At 41.1% G+C, this 17,704-nt stretch overlaps 1 protein-coding gene across 2 annotated transcripts in view; it reads left to right on the top strand.

The window, feature by feature from the left end:
• LCP1 (lymphocyte cytosolic protein 1) overlaps positions 1–17,704 on the top strand; it is a 46,228-nt gene that overhangs the window by 14,582 nt on the left and 13,942 nt on the right. Inside the window, exons 1-6 of one of the 2 annotated variants that reach the window (XM_061457336.1) lie at positions 3,548–3,855; positions 12,500–12,590; positions 14,348–14,499; positions 15,796–15,925; positions 16,799–16,931; positions 17,515–17,596. In XM_061457336.1, coding sequence (XP_061313320.1) covers positions 12,524–12,590; positions 14,348–14,499; positions 15,796–15,925; positions 16,799–16,931; positions 17,515–17,596 — 564 coding nt within the window. In that variant the 5' untranslated portion in view covers positions 3,548–3,855; positions 12,500–12,523. Of the gene's footprint in view, positions 1–3,547; positions 3,856–12,499; positions 12,591–14,347; positions 14,500–15,795; positions 15,926–16,798; positions 16,932–17,514; positions 17,597–17,704 lie in introns of those variants that run through there. The other variant, XM_061457337.1, reaches the window with a different exon arrangement.

Below are 17,704 nucleotides of genomic sequence, written 5' to 3'. Positions count from 1 at the left end.
ACACAGTACTGCCAAGTAAGATGCTGCTGTACCTCTTCTTAGGCAGATGCCCCAGTTCCCCCCAGTATAATTCCCATTCATTAGTGGAAACAGGTTCCATGGTTTCCACAGGCTTTTTGGGTTGCTGCTCACCTTGATAAGCAATATCTGAGGTTGATGATGGGAGAAAGTGAGTAGTCACCACCCTTCCTAAGGCTCCCCATGGCACTCAAGGGTGAAGGGGAGGAAGGTAAGAGCCTGTTGGCAGGCAAGGAGGCAGGAGTGAACTCATACTGCTGCTCAGAGCTGTGGGGCTGACACAAAGGCAGAGGAGAGCAGAGGCTGCAGGAGAGGAGGAGAAAAGTGGTGGAAGGGTTTGGAGTCCACCGTGACACAGTCTGGCTGACCTGCAGAGAAGCTTGGCTGCATTGCATGTGCAGCAGGATGAAAGTTTCAGCCTGGCAAAAGGTAGGTGGAAAGAAAGGTCCCACAGGCACTTGGACAATAAGGGGAAAGGCTTTTGAAGTGTTTTAGTGGTGACAGCATAGGAGAAAGGACTGGTTTTGACCTCTTCAGCTGTGGCTCAGGGGCATGGTCTTTTTATAGTTATAGTTCTCCCTCTGTGAGTGATTAGACACAGTGCATGCTAATATATGGTGCTTAACTTGTAGACAATCATTTCAGCTGTTTCCTAATGTCTTTGCCCTCCCCTTCTGTACCTCTTCTGCCTTTCACGCAAGTAGATCACAAAGTAGCTGCATTGGTATTTTGGCCCTAAGAATGAAGCTGTAAGTCAAGTGTATTATTTTTCTAATGCAGGACAGTAATAGGCATTTAACTCAGTATCACAGTACATCCTACTGTAACACTAGCCTGTTGCTAGCAGTAAGTGTACTTTATTGTAAAATAGAAGGTATTTATATTGAAGAGTTATGGTTCAACACAATTCTAGGAAATTGATACTATAATGACTGCCGACAGTATCCTGCCCCATGTAAGAAATTGCATTTAAGAGATCATTGTCACATAATCTCATATTGTCAGCATTACCACAAACAAACTTCACAGAGGTACAAGTTAACCAAGTACAGGTAGGAGTTAACTATTGCACCCTACCAGTTAAATGTATTTCAGTGCTGCCCAATAGAACCACAAAGTGGTTTGGGTTGGAAGGGACCTTAAATATCATCTAGTTCCAAACCCCTGCCACTAGATCAGGTTGCTCCAAGCCCCATCCAGCCTGGCCTTGAACACTTCCAGGACTGGGCAGCGACAACTTCTCAGTTGTGAAGAACGTCTTCCTAATACCTAATCTAAATCTCCCCTCTGTCATTTTAAAACCATTCCCCTTTGTCCTATCTCTATGTGTACTTGTAAAAAGTCCCTCTCCATATTTCTTGTCAGGTTCTTTAGGCACTGGAAACTGCCCTAAGGTCTCTCAGAGCCTTCTGTTTTACAGGCTGAACAACCCCAACTCTCTCAGCCTGTCTTCATTGGAGAGATGCTCCATCCCTCTGAGCATCTTTGTGGGCCTTCCTCTGGACATGCTCCAACAGGTCCACATCCTTATAAAATTGTTATCTGTGTGATGCTTCAAGGATGCACAGTGCAGAATTTAAATAGGGTTTGCTATAACAGGACTTCAGCTGGGGTTGTGTGTAAAGACTTCTTAAAAAGTTTGGTGAGAGAGCATTATTAGGTATACAGTGACATCCCAATAGATCTTGAAATAGGGCAGAAAAAGGGAAAGGGAATCATGGTTCTCATGGTAAATCTATCAAAATCTTTTGTTTATACTTGCCTTATAAATCCATCATACTTTAAATCTCATTCTCCCTGTCCTTGTATTTCTAAGCTTGTTTGAGCCCTCTTTCAGCACATCTGGTGCCTATTGGTATGAATCAGTGCGGTGTGCTTATGACACAGTATTGAACTCAGTCTAAGTGACATGAATATAAAATACCATACTCTAAGATGGAAAATCTGAGTTCCTTACCTATCTTCTCCATAAACTACAGTAACTCAAGAAAGGATATTAAGAGTGCTTAGCAAACATCTCTGATAAGGAAAACCCCACCCCTAGTTTTCCTGTGCAAGACGTTAGATTTAAGGCATGCAACCATTTGGTGTCCTCTTCCCTATCTATCTCAGAAAAGGTATTGCAGCATTTAGGGAGATGTGGAGAGCAACAGAAATTATTAAGTATTTCAAAAGTTCTGTAAGAAAAAAAGTTGTGGCAAGCATCAGGCTGGTGTTAAATATCCTAGAAAACAAAGAAGAGGAGCTGTGGCAGAGTCTATCAGGTAATGAAATAATGAAATAGGGCAGGTATTTTTCAAATAGAAGGAAGTCATAAAAAAATGCCTGTAACATGTTCAACAAAATTACAAGTTTTGTTTTGTAAAAAAAACAAACAACCAAAAAAAACCCACCCAAAAAATACCCGCAGAAAAAAACAACCAACCAACCACAAAAAAAAAAACCAAACACCAAAAAATAAAATCACACGTTTCAGTGTAATTCTTAATAGAGCAAATGTACATGTCCTTCAAGGACAGATCTCAGCTATGGAGATGATGAAAAAACTCTCTACACCAGTATGTAACTGATGGTCCAGCTGGTCTGATGAATTGTAAATGGCAGCTTCTTCATTGAAGTGATTCAGTTTGGTCATTCTTCCAGCTGCCTATTTTCAGAGGTAAAAGTCAGAACTGAAGTTGTTAAAAAAGATGAAGGATGATTCTTCAGCTTGTGGAAAGAGGTGGAAATTTTGCTGTTAAGTCAGGGCATTTCTTGAAATCCCCGTGGGGTTGATGAATCACTTTCATCTATTGATGTTGTGTTTTCAGTTCTGCAAAGGCTTCTAATGCTGTCTCATCAGATTTGAAAGAGAGCTAATATCTGCACCTATCAAGCACTATTATGCTTGACCCTCAGTGTAGCTGGGAAAAGTATTCTTGAAATCAGTGTCTGTTGTGAGGCTGCATGAGGAGCACTGTGTCCTGTTTGAGGCTTCCCTGTACAAGAAAGGCTTTGACAAACTGTAGAAGGATACCAGGATGGTTATGGGCTGGAGCACATGAGATCCAAGAAGAGCTGGAGAGGGCTGGATTTGTTCAGCCTGGAGAAGAGAGGACTGAGAGGGATCTTCTTGGTGTCTAACACATACCTAATTGGAGCTTACAGAGAAGATGGAGGCAGCCTTTTGTCAGACATGCACACTGAGAATAAAAACATTACAAATTGCATCAAGGGAAATTCCAGCCACATGTAAGGAAGAAACATTTTCACAGTGAGGACACTCAAACGTTGGCAGAGGCTGCCCAGAGATGCTGAGGGGTCTCCATCCCTGAGACACTGCCCCAACTTGACTCCAACTTGACTTTGCAGCCAACCCTGTGCTGAGCATAGTGTGGGACTGCAGACCTTGTTATGCAAGTTTAAAACATGGTGCTCCTATCACCAGAGAGAGAAGGCGTTTTGTGTGTGCATGCACATGCTTAGTGAGAGAGAGCAGAACCAAAGAGGGGTAAAACTAAGAGGAAGCAGTCACAGCAGTGGAGCTATTCTAGGAGTAGTGAGGTAGGCTATGTAGGTAGTAGTAGAGGCAGACCAGAGATTTCCTTATAAAGACAAAATCTATTTCATTTCCTTCTCTGGGCTCACTCACTCTTGGGCTTTCCGTGTTGGGTTTGACTAGCTGTTTTGCACAAAAAAGAGGACCTTCCTAGTGACGCAGCAACCTTTTGACGTACTGCTTTGTAGTTACCCAACCTACGAGAAGTTTGGTTTTTCTTCTGTTGGTTTCTCCCTCTTGGATTTGCCGTAGTTGAGCTGTTGCTCTGGCAGTTTGGACCCACCGCTTGAACCCAGGAGGTAAGACCATACCACCTGCTGTTTCTACGGCAAGCTGCCCTCATGGGGCATATGAGCAGCTTAACTGCACAGGAAACTGTGGTAACCGTAAAAAAGCAGTGCAGGCTCTGTACTAGCACAACGCATTTGCCAGTTGTCTTGTACATGACGTTTCTACTGACCTTCAGGAAAGTGTTTGATGTATTTAATCGGGCAGAGTGGTCTTTAACTGAGTAGAGTGGTAGTCTGAATTTGCATCGGTTTGGCAGGGTGTGATGATGTAAGAAGCCATTATATACATTACAGAGTGGATCCCTGTAAGAAGCTGATTGTGATACCAGTGATGAAAAACACAGATTCATAAAGCCAATGTATTTTGGCCTGTAGTGCTTATAATATACTTTGTTGAATGTTAGGACATTTATATTAGGCTTTTATAAATGTAATTTTACTCTGAAGACAATAAATAAAACTGATTCATGATGGAGCCTGATTGTAGTAGGGACTTCTGCTTTAAAAACAGTGGTATGGGGTGGGTCTGTCATCGAATTTGCCTTTAAGATCTTGACTGTTGAAGTTGGTCAGGCCTGACCCTTGTCTTCTTTGAGCTTTCTGCTGAGACTGTGGATGATCTGTAACTTGTAAATGTCTGCAGACATTTTAGGTGGTTATACTGTGAACAGGAGCCTTTGGGCTGAACTTTTTGCTCTGTAAGAGCAGTAGACTTGCTGGTTTTGTCAGATAGTGTTTTCCTCAGCACATAGATTTGGTTTGAACACTATCTGTACAACTGGCCCTTAAGCCTGTGAACAGCTTGACTTTTGAAGCAAATGGGACTTCAGGTCTTTGTAGCCAAAGTCACAGACATCCGCCCTCACTGCTGCAGGTGTAAAGTTAAAACCTCTAGCAAATGTAGGTTAGATTGTGCCATCAGGAGTGCAGATGGGTGCTCAGCAGATGGGTGTTTGATTGTCTTGATAAAAGCAGATCACGCCCTGAAACCTCTCATGTAGAGGAACTCCAGTGTGCATCGCTTTCCTCCCCTTTGGCTTGTCACACAGGAGCATTTTGCCCTTGTGAAATGGGGCCAGAGGGCCTTCAGAGGGTAGGGACTGGGCTGGGGAAGCTCTGCTGAGCTGATAGGAGATGTGGAGCCCCCCTGTTTTCCTGTGGTGGGAAACTCCATCGAGGAGAGATGTAAGGGCCAGGAGGGACTGGGAGGTACCTGCCTACTTGCTGGTAGCAAGAGTTGGGATTTCTGCTTCAGTCCTGACCATGAGGTCCAGATTTACTTAGCTGAGAAGCTGAAGGCAATGCTCATGCAGTAGGTCAAAAAGAGCTTTTTTATGTTACTGGTTTTGAATCTGCTTCCTCAACTGAAACCAAAAAAAGAATTTGGACTGAATACTGTTATGGTTATAAAATGTTTGAGAGTCTTCTTGAAAGTCACTAGACTTACTTAAGTAAGTCTAGTGGTGTTGCTTCTCTCCCCCTGCTCACAGAACCTAATGTGTACTCCATCATGTTTTATGATGCTACCATTTTTTTTTAATCCCATTTCCTTCTGCTTTCAGTTAAAATACAGCTGTGTAGAATGGAGCAGAGCTATCTACTTGATAGAATCATACAGTAAAAATCATCATCATATGTTTTTTAAAGTACAAAAGAGGATGAGTAAAGGGGAAGGAAAGAGATGGGGAAGATAGGAGAGTACAGTGCATTCAGAAATGAGCTGATTTTCATACTCTTAGCCCTTTCATGAAAAAGAGCAGACTGTAGTGAAATGCTGATGCAAAATATTTCACAAAATTAAAAATATTTACTAATAAAAAAAAAGAAATGGTATTTAGATGCTGCAAGATGAAGCAGAGGGCTCTGCATTGGTCACTCTGTGCATGTTTTCAGTTATTAAAGGGGAAAGCTGTAGGACAGGAAATAAATTGCTGCTGCTGGGTGAGATGAGTGGGGTGTCCCAGATATGGAGGCAACACCCATGGGAAGGTGCTGAAAAATCTTACTGAAGTCAGTGAAGAGCCCTGCAAAACTGAAGACAGAATACAACTCCTGGCATGGGAGCAACAGCAACAGACTCATAAATCTAGGAGGAATCAGTCAAATGCAAACATGCATTTGTATCTAAAAATAATATATCCACCTCCTCTTTACAGCTGGAACATGTTTTTAGTGCTTTCCATGCGCAGAGGAACTGTTTTCCTGCTAATGAGCTGGAAACACAGGCCATGTTCTCCTTTTCTTGTATCAGATACTAGGCTTTCACAGGACATTTGGGACTGAGTCAGTACTTCCTGACCTGCTGTTGGGCTGCAGTGTCATGACTGCCTCACAGGAATAGGAAAAGAGGGATTTTATCTGTCTGCCCAGGGTTTTGTGTCCTATCTGCCACTCCAGTTGTGATGGGGCAGAGGTGGGGTAGCTCCTCATAGCTGTATCCAAAGCAGCCCTGTAGATGATCTGGTTCCCCACCTTAGTGAAGGTGGAACTGGGTGGAGCAGGGCTTTCCTCAACAAATAGGATATCTGCTCATTGACTGAAGCCGTTTGTCAGTTTGGCTTGGTTTGAAAAATAACTTTGGACAAAAAAAAAAAAGAAAAAAAAAGAGAGAGAAACAAAAATCACTGGAAAGCAGCTGAGAGTCAAAGTTTTCCATTCTCCATGGAAAAATATTTTCACTTTAAATCTGGGTTGTGTTCGTAAAGGAATAGAAAATATAAGTGACCCAACAAAAAATGTAGTGTACTGGATCAATTTGTTCTTTTTAAAGAAAAATTCTACAGACTCTGATTGAAAAATAATATGCATATATATAGACTCTCCCTGGTAAGAAAGACACATGAGGAGAGTATTTATGGGTTCACTGCTCTGCTTCTTCAATATCTTCATTTCTTTGAAGGATTAGCACTCCTTGCCACTGAGTGGTATATTGGAAAGAGATCTCCACTTCGCTACAAATCCTGTGGCTTTTCCCTTCCCAAGCCCTGTTGACTCATATTTAATTTAGGACTTGGGCATTGCATTGACATATAAGGTCCTTTATAAAATGGAACATTAAGAAAATAATTCATGGGCATCACCGTGTTGCTTTCTGAACAGTGATAAATGTCTTTTCTCTCTGTTTCTTCAAATTGTATAGGAAATATGTGAAGTACAACAGCTTAATTCCAGTGCCTGCATACCCAGGGAGATTTTGCTGTTGTAGCATTTTAAAATGCCTATGAGACGAAGATTGTATTTTATTGTGAATCTTTATCATGTCCCAGAGAGGAACTATTTGCCATAATCTCAGAAAGACTCCGGTCTGTGTTTTGTATGCTGATTTAAACAGCAAGATCCCACCCAGACCGAAGGTACTGTAATCGAGGTTACACATTGCAAATAGAGACAAGTGCGTTTCTGTCTACTTTAGGATTTAAAATTCAGCTCATCATCTTTGAGGAAGTTAGAAAAAACTTTTATCCATGCGTATATCTATAGCTGTTTAAATACAGAAATAATTGTACCACTAAGTGCACAACTTGAAAAAGGAACTTTTTATTATGAAACACCTCATGTGGTCAAAGATACTGCCATTTGTGCTTCTTAAATTATTTTCAAAGTTGTTGTGTACCAAAAGCATCTAATTGATACATGGTTCAAAAACTGATGGTATTTGCTGATGCCGTCAGTCATGGTGAGTAGCTGCCTAGCTGAATAACTCATCAGCAAAGAAGTTTCTAGTTTTTCTCTTACTCCATTAGGAGAAAAATACCTGTCACAAGAAAATGTCCACACAATCTGCCTGGAAGCTGTAACACCAAACAAGAGTAAAGGATATGGATGGTATTGTTTGTCTAAGATGGCTGGATACCCTAGAGCCATCAGTGCAAATTATCACTGCTCTGAACTGGCAGTAAGGCTGGGGAAACTTAGTGTTAATGATACTGTCCTACTTCGCTGTGGGTGCTAGTACAGGGGTGCAAGCATGTTATTTTGATCAGAATGGTAAAAATAACAACAGATAATAATAAATATATGGAAAAGAAGCATGATAATAATAGCATGTTGAGATTGTAAAATTTAATTAGGAGAAAAACTATTCTGGATTATGCAAAAGAGTATATTCAGGTGACTGCCAATAAGATGGCTTTGCCTCTTGCATTTTAGTAGAATTTTTTTTCTGATGTGCACAGGATGAAACTTTAAAATTCAGGAACTTCTAGGCCACACTGTTGCAGTTACAGTGTTGATTCTTCTTTCAACATGAGATCCACTGAATAATTTCTCTTTTTCTCATCCCTTAGTGAGAACAAAAATGACAAAATGTGTCTGCAGAAGGAAAATACCTATCAGAGCCTAACTCATAAATCTTCTCTTTTCTTGTCTCCTCCTCAGCCCTTCCATACTCTAGAAAACTAGCTGACTGAGACACATCATTTGAACAGAAATTCATATAGATATATGGTCTTATGTGTGGGACGTTTTGAGAGAAAGGTAGAGGGAAATATTTCTGTGGAGGAATATGCTATCAGGGATATTCTAATGAGTGACCAGGAATGAGGACAGCCCCAAAGGTGAAAGAAGTATGGGACAAACATTGAATATACTCAAGGTACTCCATTTTTTTCTGTCCTGCAAGATGCTTCGGATCTATCACAAGAGTTTCTGCACAATTCTGAGGTCACTTCTCTTATTCCTGCCTGCTGGTAGCATTGTCCAGGGCAAGCTGTGTGTTGGGGGAGAATTACTGGGGGTGTCTCTTTAATACCGGTGAGGAAGGAAAGGCTAATGCAGAAAAGAGCTGGGGAAATGTTCCCCAGCCGTTACCGGAAGCTGAACATTTGGAAATTGAATTCACGAATGAGATAAGAAAGAGAAAAGGAACTAGAGCTGAAAGCTGTCGTAAAAGGCAGAGGTTTCTGTGTGGAGGGGTCCTGTGCTGCCCCATGCAACTCTAACAGCTACATTTTGCAGCAGTGAGTGTCTCTTGTTTCAGAAAAAAGTAAACTAGTTTGAAGAGAAGATAGCAGAAGAGAAGGGAAATTTCTATATGACAGGGCCACACTTGCAGTTCTTTATCTGATTGCTCTCCAACACCTAGGGAACCTCTGGAATTATTAACAAAGTACTAGTGTGATAAAATAAAGCTCTGATGGTAGCAATTGAGTAAATTTTAGTAATTTATTCAAACTCTCAGTTAAGTTATCTTGATGATTTAAATATGTGTTTGTGAAATGTAATGTTGCCCCATGAAATTTGCTTTTTTGCTTTGGGTAAAGATACAACTTTATGTCTAGCTGTTAAGTGTGGTTTCACATCTTCAAGGTTTTCACTGCCTTGCTTGCAGTAAAGCTTAAACAGCAGAGAAATGGAGGAAAACATGAAACAAGGTAACTACTTAATGAGAGTCTTGGAAACCTTGAGGTTTTAATGGCTTTGCCATTTATTATTTATATTGCATGGTGGGTGCACGCTTTGCCAAGTAATGTATAACCAGGCAGCTTCTCAGATTATGGCTTCAAAATTGAAAGAGATAAAAGGACATCAATATTGCTGTGTTTCAATTTAGAAATAACGTTCAGGTTTGAGATTATTATAGTTCTTCCTTTATATTTTAGACTGAAAATAGTTTGTTATTAGATCTCTTAAAACATCGGTGTGATAGTAGGTTCTTCTTAGGATAAGGTCAAATAAAAGGACGCTTAAATGCATGGCTGTAATGTATTGGTTTGAAAATGACAGCAGGAAAGGGAGTGCTTCGTAGAGGCTCTTTTGCTATCAGTTTGGTATGGTTGTCAGCAGCTTAGGTGAGACCATTTTATATATTCCTTATGAGCTTTTATTACCTTCCATTTCTTTCTGGTTTGCAGTTCCACTGTCGTTCTTGCTCTGACCCATGGAGCTGTCTTCCCCTCCTCAGCATCCTTCCTCCTCATCTGAGCATGTGCTGACTTTCATCTTGTTCTCTCTAAGGAACTTGAATTCTTTCACTGATCTCTGATAACACCAAGTTCAAGATCCTTCCTCCCAGCTGCTGCTGACCTTCAAAATCTCATCTGTGCTGAGAGCTATGCTGTTTGTATTTGTTTCTTTCCAAACTCCCCTCCCTCCTGCCCAGTTTTTCCCATTGCTTTTTGCTGTGCATGTCTGTGATCAAAACCATTGCCTGGTTCTCATTGACTGATTTTCTCTTGGCTCCTTTCTCAGCTACTCAACAGCTATTCCCTTCAAAGAAGCTATATTTCAGCTCATTCATATTGTCCGTCATCTCCACATATTCTCCTTTGCCATCCTCTGCATTTTTTTCTCTGTATCTGCCTTGTCATACTGATTTTGAAAATGATTTGGAGCAGGGCAGCACAACTTATGCTTGCAATGCCTTGTGGATTATCTGTAATTAAACTATTCATCCAGGGCTATTGGATGCCCTCTTGATAGGATGCCCTCTTGATAGGATGCCCTCTTGATAGGATGCTCAAGGTATTTTCAGTTTGCATTGAGGTCAGTGAAGTGCTTAAAGTGTTTGGCCCCTGGAAGCAAATGAATCTGCTCCTGGCTGATAAAATCAGAAGGAAAATATTGAACACGACCTCCTCCACCATAGTCCAGAAGCATTTTACATTTCTGTGTGCCTAAATATCATCATTTACTTTTAATGATCTAAGCAAAATAAGCAGTTTATATACTGAAAAGTAGCTTTTTGAAAATGGATTTGTTACTTTTTGGTGTGTGTTGCTAAAGCTTTGGGCTTTAACTCTTTTGATTTGTGTATGGTTTGTTTTTAGTACCTGAACAATTAAAAAATATAGCATTTTTAAATTGCGAATAGCGCTAAAACCTTTAATCAGAAAATTCTGATTTTGATTAATTGAGTGGAATATGGATTTTCTTGATGATGGTGTGAGATTTTCATGTGTCCAGGTGCATTTTAGGGAATCCACATGTTGCAAAAACATGGGGCATGCAATGTTAAGAGATTGGTAGTGAGGAATCAGAGGCAGGAAGGATACCAGGATGAAGATGGAAGACTATGGATCTAATTTTACCCTAGTATACGTTACCCACATTGATAGTGGATCACAGGGATTTTTACAGGTAATCCTTGGAAATATGGTCGTTAGAACCACTTGTAGTATTATATTAGTATTTCAGTAGCAATCAACAGCTTGATTGTGCTGAAAACTGTACATGGGTTCTCCTACCCCAAGAGCAACTGCATTATGGATTATACTGCATTTCTGTACTTATGAAGGTTCAAGTGAATTAACCAGTTTTTCTCTGGAAGGTGTCCTCACGCTAAAACCACAGTGATCAGGCAGAAAAAGGGTACTGCAGGGAGGCAGTAGACAAAAAACTAAACACATGAGATTGTCTTTGGACTGTTTCAAAGCCGTATCTGTAGTGGTTCTCACAGATACAAGGAATCAATGCCTGAGTTCAAGAGAGCATTAAATCTGAAGACCAGATAGGCTGTACGCAACTCTGTGTCTCTGTAGAGAGCTAGAGCACATCTGTAATATTTTACATTATCTATGTATATCTTTCTATAAAGTTTGGAATCCAAGCCTCCAGGATGCAATGCTTGTTTTAGTCTAGGAATGAGGTATTTCAGGTATTTGCTTTTCCTCATTTGAACACTGTAGCTACAGCAACAACTTTCCAGGACCAACTCAGGTTTCCATTCTATTCTATTTAAATAGTTGCTTGGTTAATTAATTCTTAAAGAGACATAGGACACTAGAGTCATTCTCACAAATATAGAATAATAGATAGTTCATCTCATTAACAGTTTCCTCAGGAATAGATGCAAGGGAGAGTAGGTGCATGAAAAAGCAGAGGGGTATAATGTGTATTTTCTGGCAGTGTATTAAATGATGTGATGAATGGATGTAAACTTTCTGTTTATTAAGAAAGGTGTGTAGAAAGGGAAAGTCTAATCCTTCTTCCTGCTTTATATCTTTGATGAGAGGAAAGGCAGGAAAACTTCCAGCCACCTATTCCTAAAGTGCCATCCAGCCTCAGGCACTTGGATACCTTGAAGGGCAAGTCCCTAAATGTTCCCCATAACCAGGAAGAGAAGTAGCCCTCAAGGAAGCCTGACCTGGTTGCTCTGAACACTCTGTGAAGGAGCTTCTCTACCTCCCTCCCTCCCTCCCTCCCTGCATCTATTCATCTCATAAAGGTAGCCAGCTTCTCATTAGGTATCCAAGGGTAGGCAGTGGAAATATCCCAGTGCAAATAATGGAGGGCTCCAGCCCAGAGGCCTGGGGGCAGACAGGGCCGCTGCTTCTTCACCAGCGCTGCTGACGAAGCACAAGGTGAACTGTTCTTTCAAAAGGGGAATAACAAGAATGAGCATGGTTTTATCCGCGTTCCCCATGAGAAACAAAAGGGAGGAGATATAGGATTTAATTCCAATTAAATTAGCATTTAAACAAAAAATGTTTGGATTTGAGCAGGGCCTGGCAAAACAACAGCAGGGACATGGATTTGTATCACATGTATGAAGATTTAACTCCTTCACTTGATTTTAGGATGCAGAGAAGAGCTGGGCTTTCAGCTATGGGGAGCTGCTCCAAGACATTGAAAATCCAATTGAAACCCTCTCTTTTTCATCACAACTATAAACCCCAAAAGGTACCAAATAAAACCAAGTGCTTTCTTTTTGCAGACCTGCCACTCAGAGAAGTAAGAAATGGCATCAACAGCACACTTCTCAGAGGAGGAGATGGCAGAGCTACAAGAGGCTTTCAGCAAAGTTGGTGGGTACAGCAAACAGGAAACGCTGCAGAAGTGTGAAGCCATGGCAAGCTCTTTTCTCATGTACTGGTTTTTCATAAGGAAATGGTCCTTCACTCCAGTGCTGATCTGCTATATCACAGAGACCACAGAAAGTCCTTTTCCTGCCACTACAGGCCTCCTAGATGAAACCACATCAGCACGCTGCAGAGCAATGGCTTCTGACCAGAGACAGATGGCATGGCAATGAGTGGCTTATGAAATAACCTCCAAAGCTGTACAGAAAACCATGTTGGAAATACTCTCATGTCTTTTCCTAAGAATATTGTTTATTCCTGACAAAGTATTTGGAAAGCAAAAAGTTTTTATTTTAGTGGAAATCGCTTACTTTGGGGAGGGAAAGTCTGGAGAGGATAAATGTGCAAATGGCCACAAAATTTGTAATCCCTTTACTATGACCTTTCAAGACACATAAATTTTTAAAGTATGCTTTTCCTTTCCAAGACTTTAAAGGTCTCGTCTGATTTGTCTCCTTTAAAGTCATGCAGACCATCCCTGTCTACCCAGATTCTAAGAAGAGGTCCTTGTACCTCTCACAGCTCACTTAACTTTTATTAGCAGATCCGTCAGCCTCACTGGATTATGTGTTAATCAGTTGTCCTTGCTGTTTCAGGCGACGGTTGTTTCATTTCTGAGCACACAGTAGTCCAGGCTGGCAATCTTAAACATGTGGTCACTGTGTGCCACATACACCCAAGGCACTGACAAGGCAAACACTGGAAGGAAACTCTCGTTCCTCTCCCAGACATTTCCTTCTCCAAGTCCAGACCCTTTTGTTGTATGACTTCAGAAATAGATAGGATGCCTTTTGCAATCTACATTGATCCATGCTACTGATGCTGAAAGACAAGTGCCTTTTTGCCACATGCAATGAGCAGCTCATGTTGCAATTTACCACACAGGAAATTAACACATGCCTCTTTGAGATCACCTCAGCCTTTGGGCTGGGGGAAAAGAATCTGCAGAACAGGAAACACACAGATACATAAAACACAAACACAAATATGTAAGCATAAAAACATATATATGTAAATGACCATGTACATAAGCATGGCTTTTCAACAAAGCCTCTCCATGCGATAGATTCAGTTTTCTTTTTTGTCTGTGGAGATTTACACAAACTGGCAAAGAAAGAACTATTTAAACTGTATTGGTGATCTCATAAAATCCTACCCCAGATCTTGCAGCTGGCTCAGCAGGATTATCTGTTCAGCACCATCTCAGAGAAATGCCCAAGTTTTTATCATAAGGATGACCATATGCAGTTCCAAACCTCTAAACTCATGACTTCTGATGATATTGGAAATAGGCCAAAATCACGTTATACCTGTGAATATATGCATGCGTAAAGTGGAACTTTGTACAGCATGAATTCCATTCTCTTTAGCTGTTCTGTAGACAGGATACTCCCTCTTTAAATTATGTTTGTCTATATATAACATCAGAAAGTAATTACATGCATCTAAACCTAGCTTTGTTAAGGTACTGCTGTATGTCTAAAACATAAATTCATCACTGTCGGGTTTTGTTTGTTAAATGGTGATAGTAATTATTTTTTGGGTGTGAATGACAGAACAGTGGTTGAAAATACCGGGTTTCAGGATAACAATTTTTTATATATAACATACCCTTCCCCAGGTAAAATAAATGCAACAGCCTTTTTGTTTGTACATTTCATTGGGCTGATGTAGAATATAAATGTTTCCTTGAATCGTTGCAGATGTCAGTGGGAATGGCTTCATCCATACCAACGATTTAACAGATGTGTTGAAAGCAGCCAATCTCCCTCTCCCAGGATATAAAGCCAGAGAACTCATTCAAAATTTGACAACCACGGGGGATGGCAGGATCAGTTTTGATGAGTTTATTTCAGTAAGTAAGATGCCATGCAGAATACTCAAGATGCTCCCTAGGGCACATGAGAGGCACAAGCACAGGGCACAGGGCCTCATGGGTATCCATGGGGGTACCCACAGGGGTATCCAAGGAGTCCCCTCACTGGAAAAGATGAAAGAAAGAAGTAATCCAACTAGAAATCCTTCAATTAACTGGGACAAGTTACATGAACGCTGCTGCATATTGAATATACTTCATATCTTTCAGTTCGGTTGATTTAGCTGGATACAGTTTTACAGTTATGAGTTGAAAAAGGTTTATGTTCTGGCTAGATGGCTGTCATGGTTTAAGCCCAGCCAGTAACCCAGAACCACGCAGCCGCTCACTCACTCTCCCCCTTCATCCCCTCACCTGCTCCTGGAGGTACGAGGGGGAGAATCAAAAGAATGTAACTCACACGGGTTGAGATAAAAAACAGTCCAGTAACTAAGGTATAACACAAATCACTACTGCTACCACCAATAATAACAATGATAAGGGAAATAACAACAGAAGAGAATACAACCGCTCACCACCTACCGACCGATACCCAGCCCAACCTGAGCAGTGATCTGGGCCTTCCGGGTAAATCCTCCCAGTTTATATAGCGGGCACGACGTGCTGTGTTATGGAATACCTCTTTGGCTACTCTGGGTTAGGAGTCCTGTCTCTGCTTCTTCCCAGCTTCCCCTCCTCCGTGGCAGAGCATGAGACTCAGAAAGTCCTTGGTCAGGGTAAACATTACTGAGCAGCAACTAAAAACATTGCTGTTATCAGTGCTGTTCCCAGGCTGAAAGTCAAAAACACAGCACTGCACCAGCTACTAAGAAGGAGAAAAATGACTGCTACTGCTGAACCCAGGACAATGGTTACAAAAACTTTCATCAGATTGAAACTGAAAACTTTATGGAGCATTTTCTTCTTCTTTTTCTGGCCTGAAGTGGGGTAAAACCAAATACTAAAGCGGAATTTCCCTCTGGGTGGAGAAGTAGATTTTTGCTTGTCCTTTCTTCAAACCAAAATTGTTAAAGGCCCTCCTCCTGTACATTTTAGCTCCATGGTTTCATACCATATACATTTCTGTTACTTAGCTGGTCTTTGATCGCATAGAACGTAGAAGTTTTCTATGATCCTTTTCTGCCACGGCAGATACACAAATTTTACACAGAAACCCAGTGAATAATACACAAGCTGTGCTTCCCTCTGCATGAAGCAGAGAGGATGTGTCTCATGGCCCAAGAGCAAACTGGTTTAATTCTCTGAAATTTTATAATTGTCTCTCGTGTTTGAAAGATTTTCCAAAACTTGAAGAGTGATGATGTTGCTAAGTCGTTCCGAAAGCAAATCAACAAAAAGGAGGGGATCTGTGCCATCGGTGGGACATCCGAGCAGTCCAGTGCTGGCACGCAACACTCTTACTCCGGTAGGTACAGCTGACTTACACTGACAGCAACTAGGAACAAGTATGTTGCAGCAGTGATTCAGATTACCCTTGGCTATTGTGTTGTTACTTGTCTCCCCTGTATCCACTTCTGATATGATTCTGATATAGCCATCACGACCCACTACCACTGTCTCTGACGGTTGTCACTTGAGCAGAGTTATAGAGAGGAAATAAAGGTCAGGTTGGGGGTGAGGGGAGCACACCATCACAAATGCTTCCAAGGTCTCCACCCATCTGAGCACAGAGGACACCTCTGAGTTACTGGAGCCCCTGCAAATGCTGCTGGTACAGGGTAGCCCTGCTGGACTATAGGGAATATTTGCCCACTACCCTCTGAATACTCTTTGGGAGACTCCAATCCTGGACAGGCTCTTCTAGATATTTAACATGTGAAGGGTGTAATATACAATACAGAATTCACTATTTAAACTTACTTGAAGTTACATGGGATTTTAATTTAGCAAAATGATACAACAATGCATTAAAATTGTGGTGCAACTACATATTACACTTAGCAGAGCATAGCAGCTGCAACATATAGTTGAATCACATGAACTTCATTACCAGTCTCTATAATACACCTGTTCTCATGGCACTAAGCAACCCCAGTCAGTGAGAGGGAGTATGGAAGGAGCATTAACCAGCCCAAGCTCATTGCTGCCTTCAGCTCATTTGCCTGTCTCCTCAGCATTCTTCCCTTGTGGGAGTTTGTTGATTAGTCAGACGGATCAAAAAATTCTTCCAATCATACTGGTGGGTGAGTCTTCTCCCCCAGAAGTTCTGCTTTTGTAAATGAAATGATGGTAAAAGTATTGCAACAGCAAACTGATTGATTTGATGTTGTGTTCACAGAGGAAGAAAAGTATGCCTTTGTCAACTGGATTAATAAAGCCCTTGAGAAAGACCCTGACTGTAAGCATGTGGTCCCGATGAATCCAGAAACAGATGACCTCTTCCAGGCAGTTGGTGATGGCATAGTGCTTTGGTAAATAATACCTATCTTTCTCACAACTGGGACCCATGAGCCTGCAGAAACTCACATCTCTGCTTAATGGGAAGCTACTGACCTTACATTAAGATCACGCATCTTTGCAGATTCAGGGCCTTAATAATGCTAGGGGATTTTCCTTCTTTTATCTTCACAAATATAAAGCTTCTTTTGTGTTAAATGAGAGTTTCTCCTTTCCTATGGGCCCTTGCAATAAGATGAGTTCAGTGAAATTTGAGGAGTCACTTGGGTTTATTTTTGTGCAAGGATTTTTGGGGGTTCACACAAAGCAGCAAAAGATAGTGAGTGCTTTCACAGAAATTTTCTGCACAATAAACTTCTCACACAACTTCACCTTGTGGCATTCTTTGCCTCACACCTATAGTACAATCTGCATGACCCAGAAGAATTTCTTGCATGCATGCCTGTGTGTACCTGGGAAAACAGAGGCTATCTATATTTTTTCAGTAACACTCCAACTCTTTGACTTGTCCTACAGCATAGTGATAAAAACTGTATCTGTATTTTGTGTTCACATATCTAGTAATGTATTTCTTGTTGTTTCTTCTTTTATTTCCAGTAAGATGATCAATTTCTCAGTGCCAGATACCATTGATGAGAGAACAATCAACAAAAAGAAACTCACACCCTTCACAATACAGGTACTAAAATACAAGATTCTTTGCTTTTCCCCTTTGGATGCTTTGATATAATCACTTAGCACAAAGGCTGGAGATACCGCGGTCCTGCCTAACACAGTCAAAGTTTTT

Source organism: Pezoporus flaviventris, unplaced genomic scaffold, assembly GCF_033815535.1.
Source record: "Pezoporus flaviventris isolate CSIRO_AGI_PZ_B2104156 unplaced genomic scaffold, CSIRO_AGI_Pfla_v1 ptg000025l, whole genome shotgun sequence".
NCBI classification, from domain to species: domain Eukaryota; kingdom Metazoa; phylum Chordata; class Aves; order Psittaciformes; family Psittacidae; genus Pezoporus; species Pezoporus flaviventris.
The sequence above is the reverse complement of the archived record's forward strand: the minus strand, read 5'-3'. Positions and strand labels throughout refer to the sequence as shown.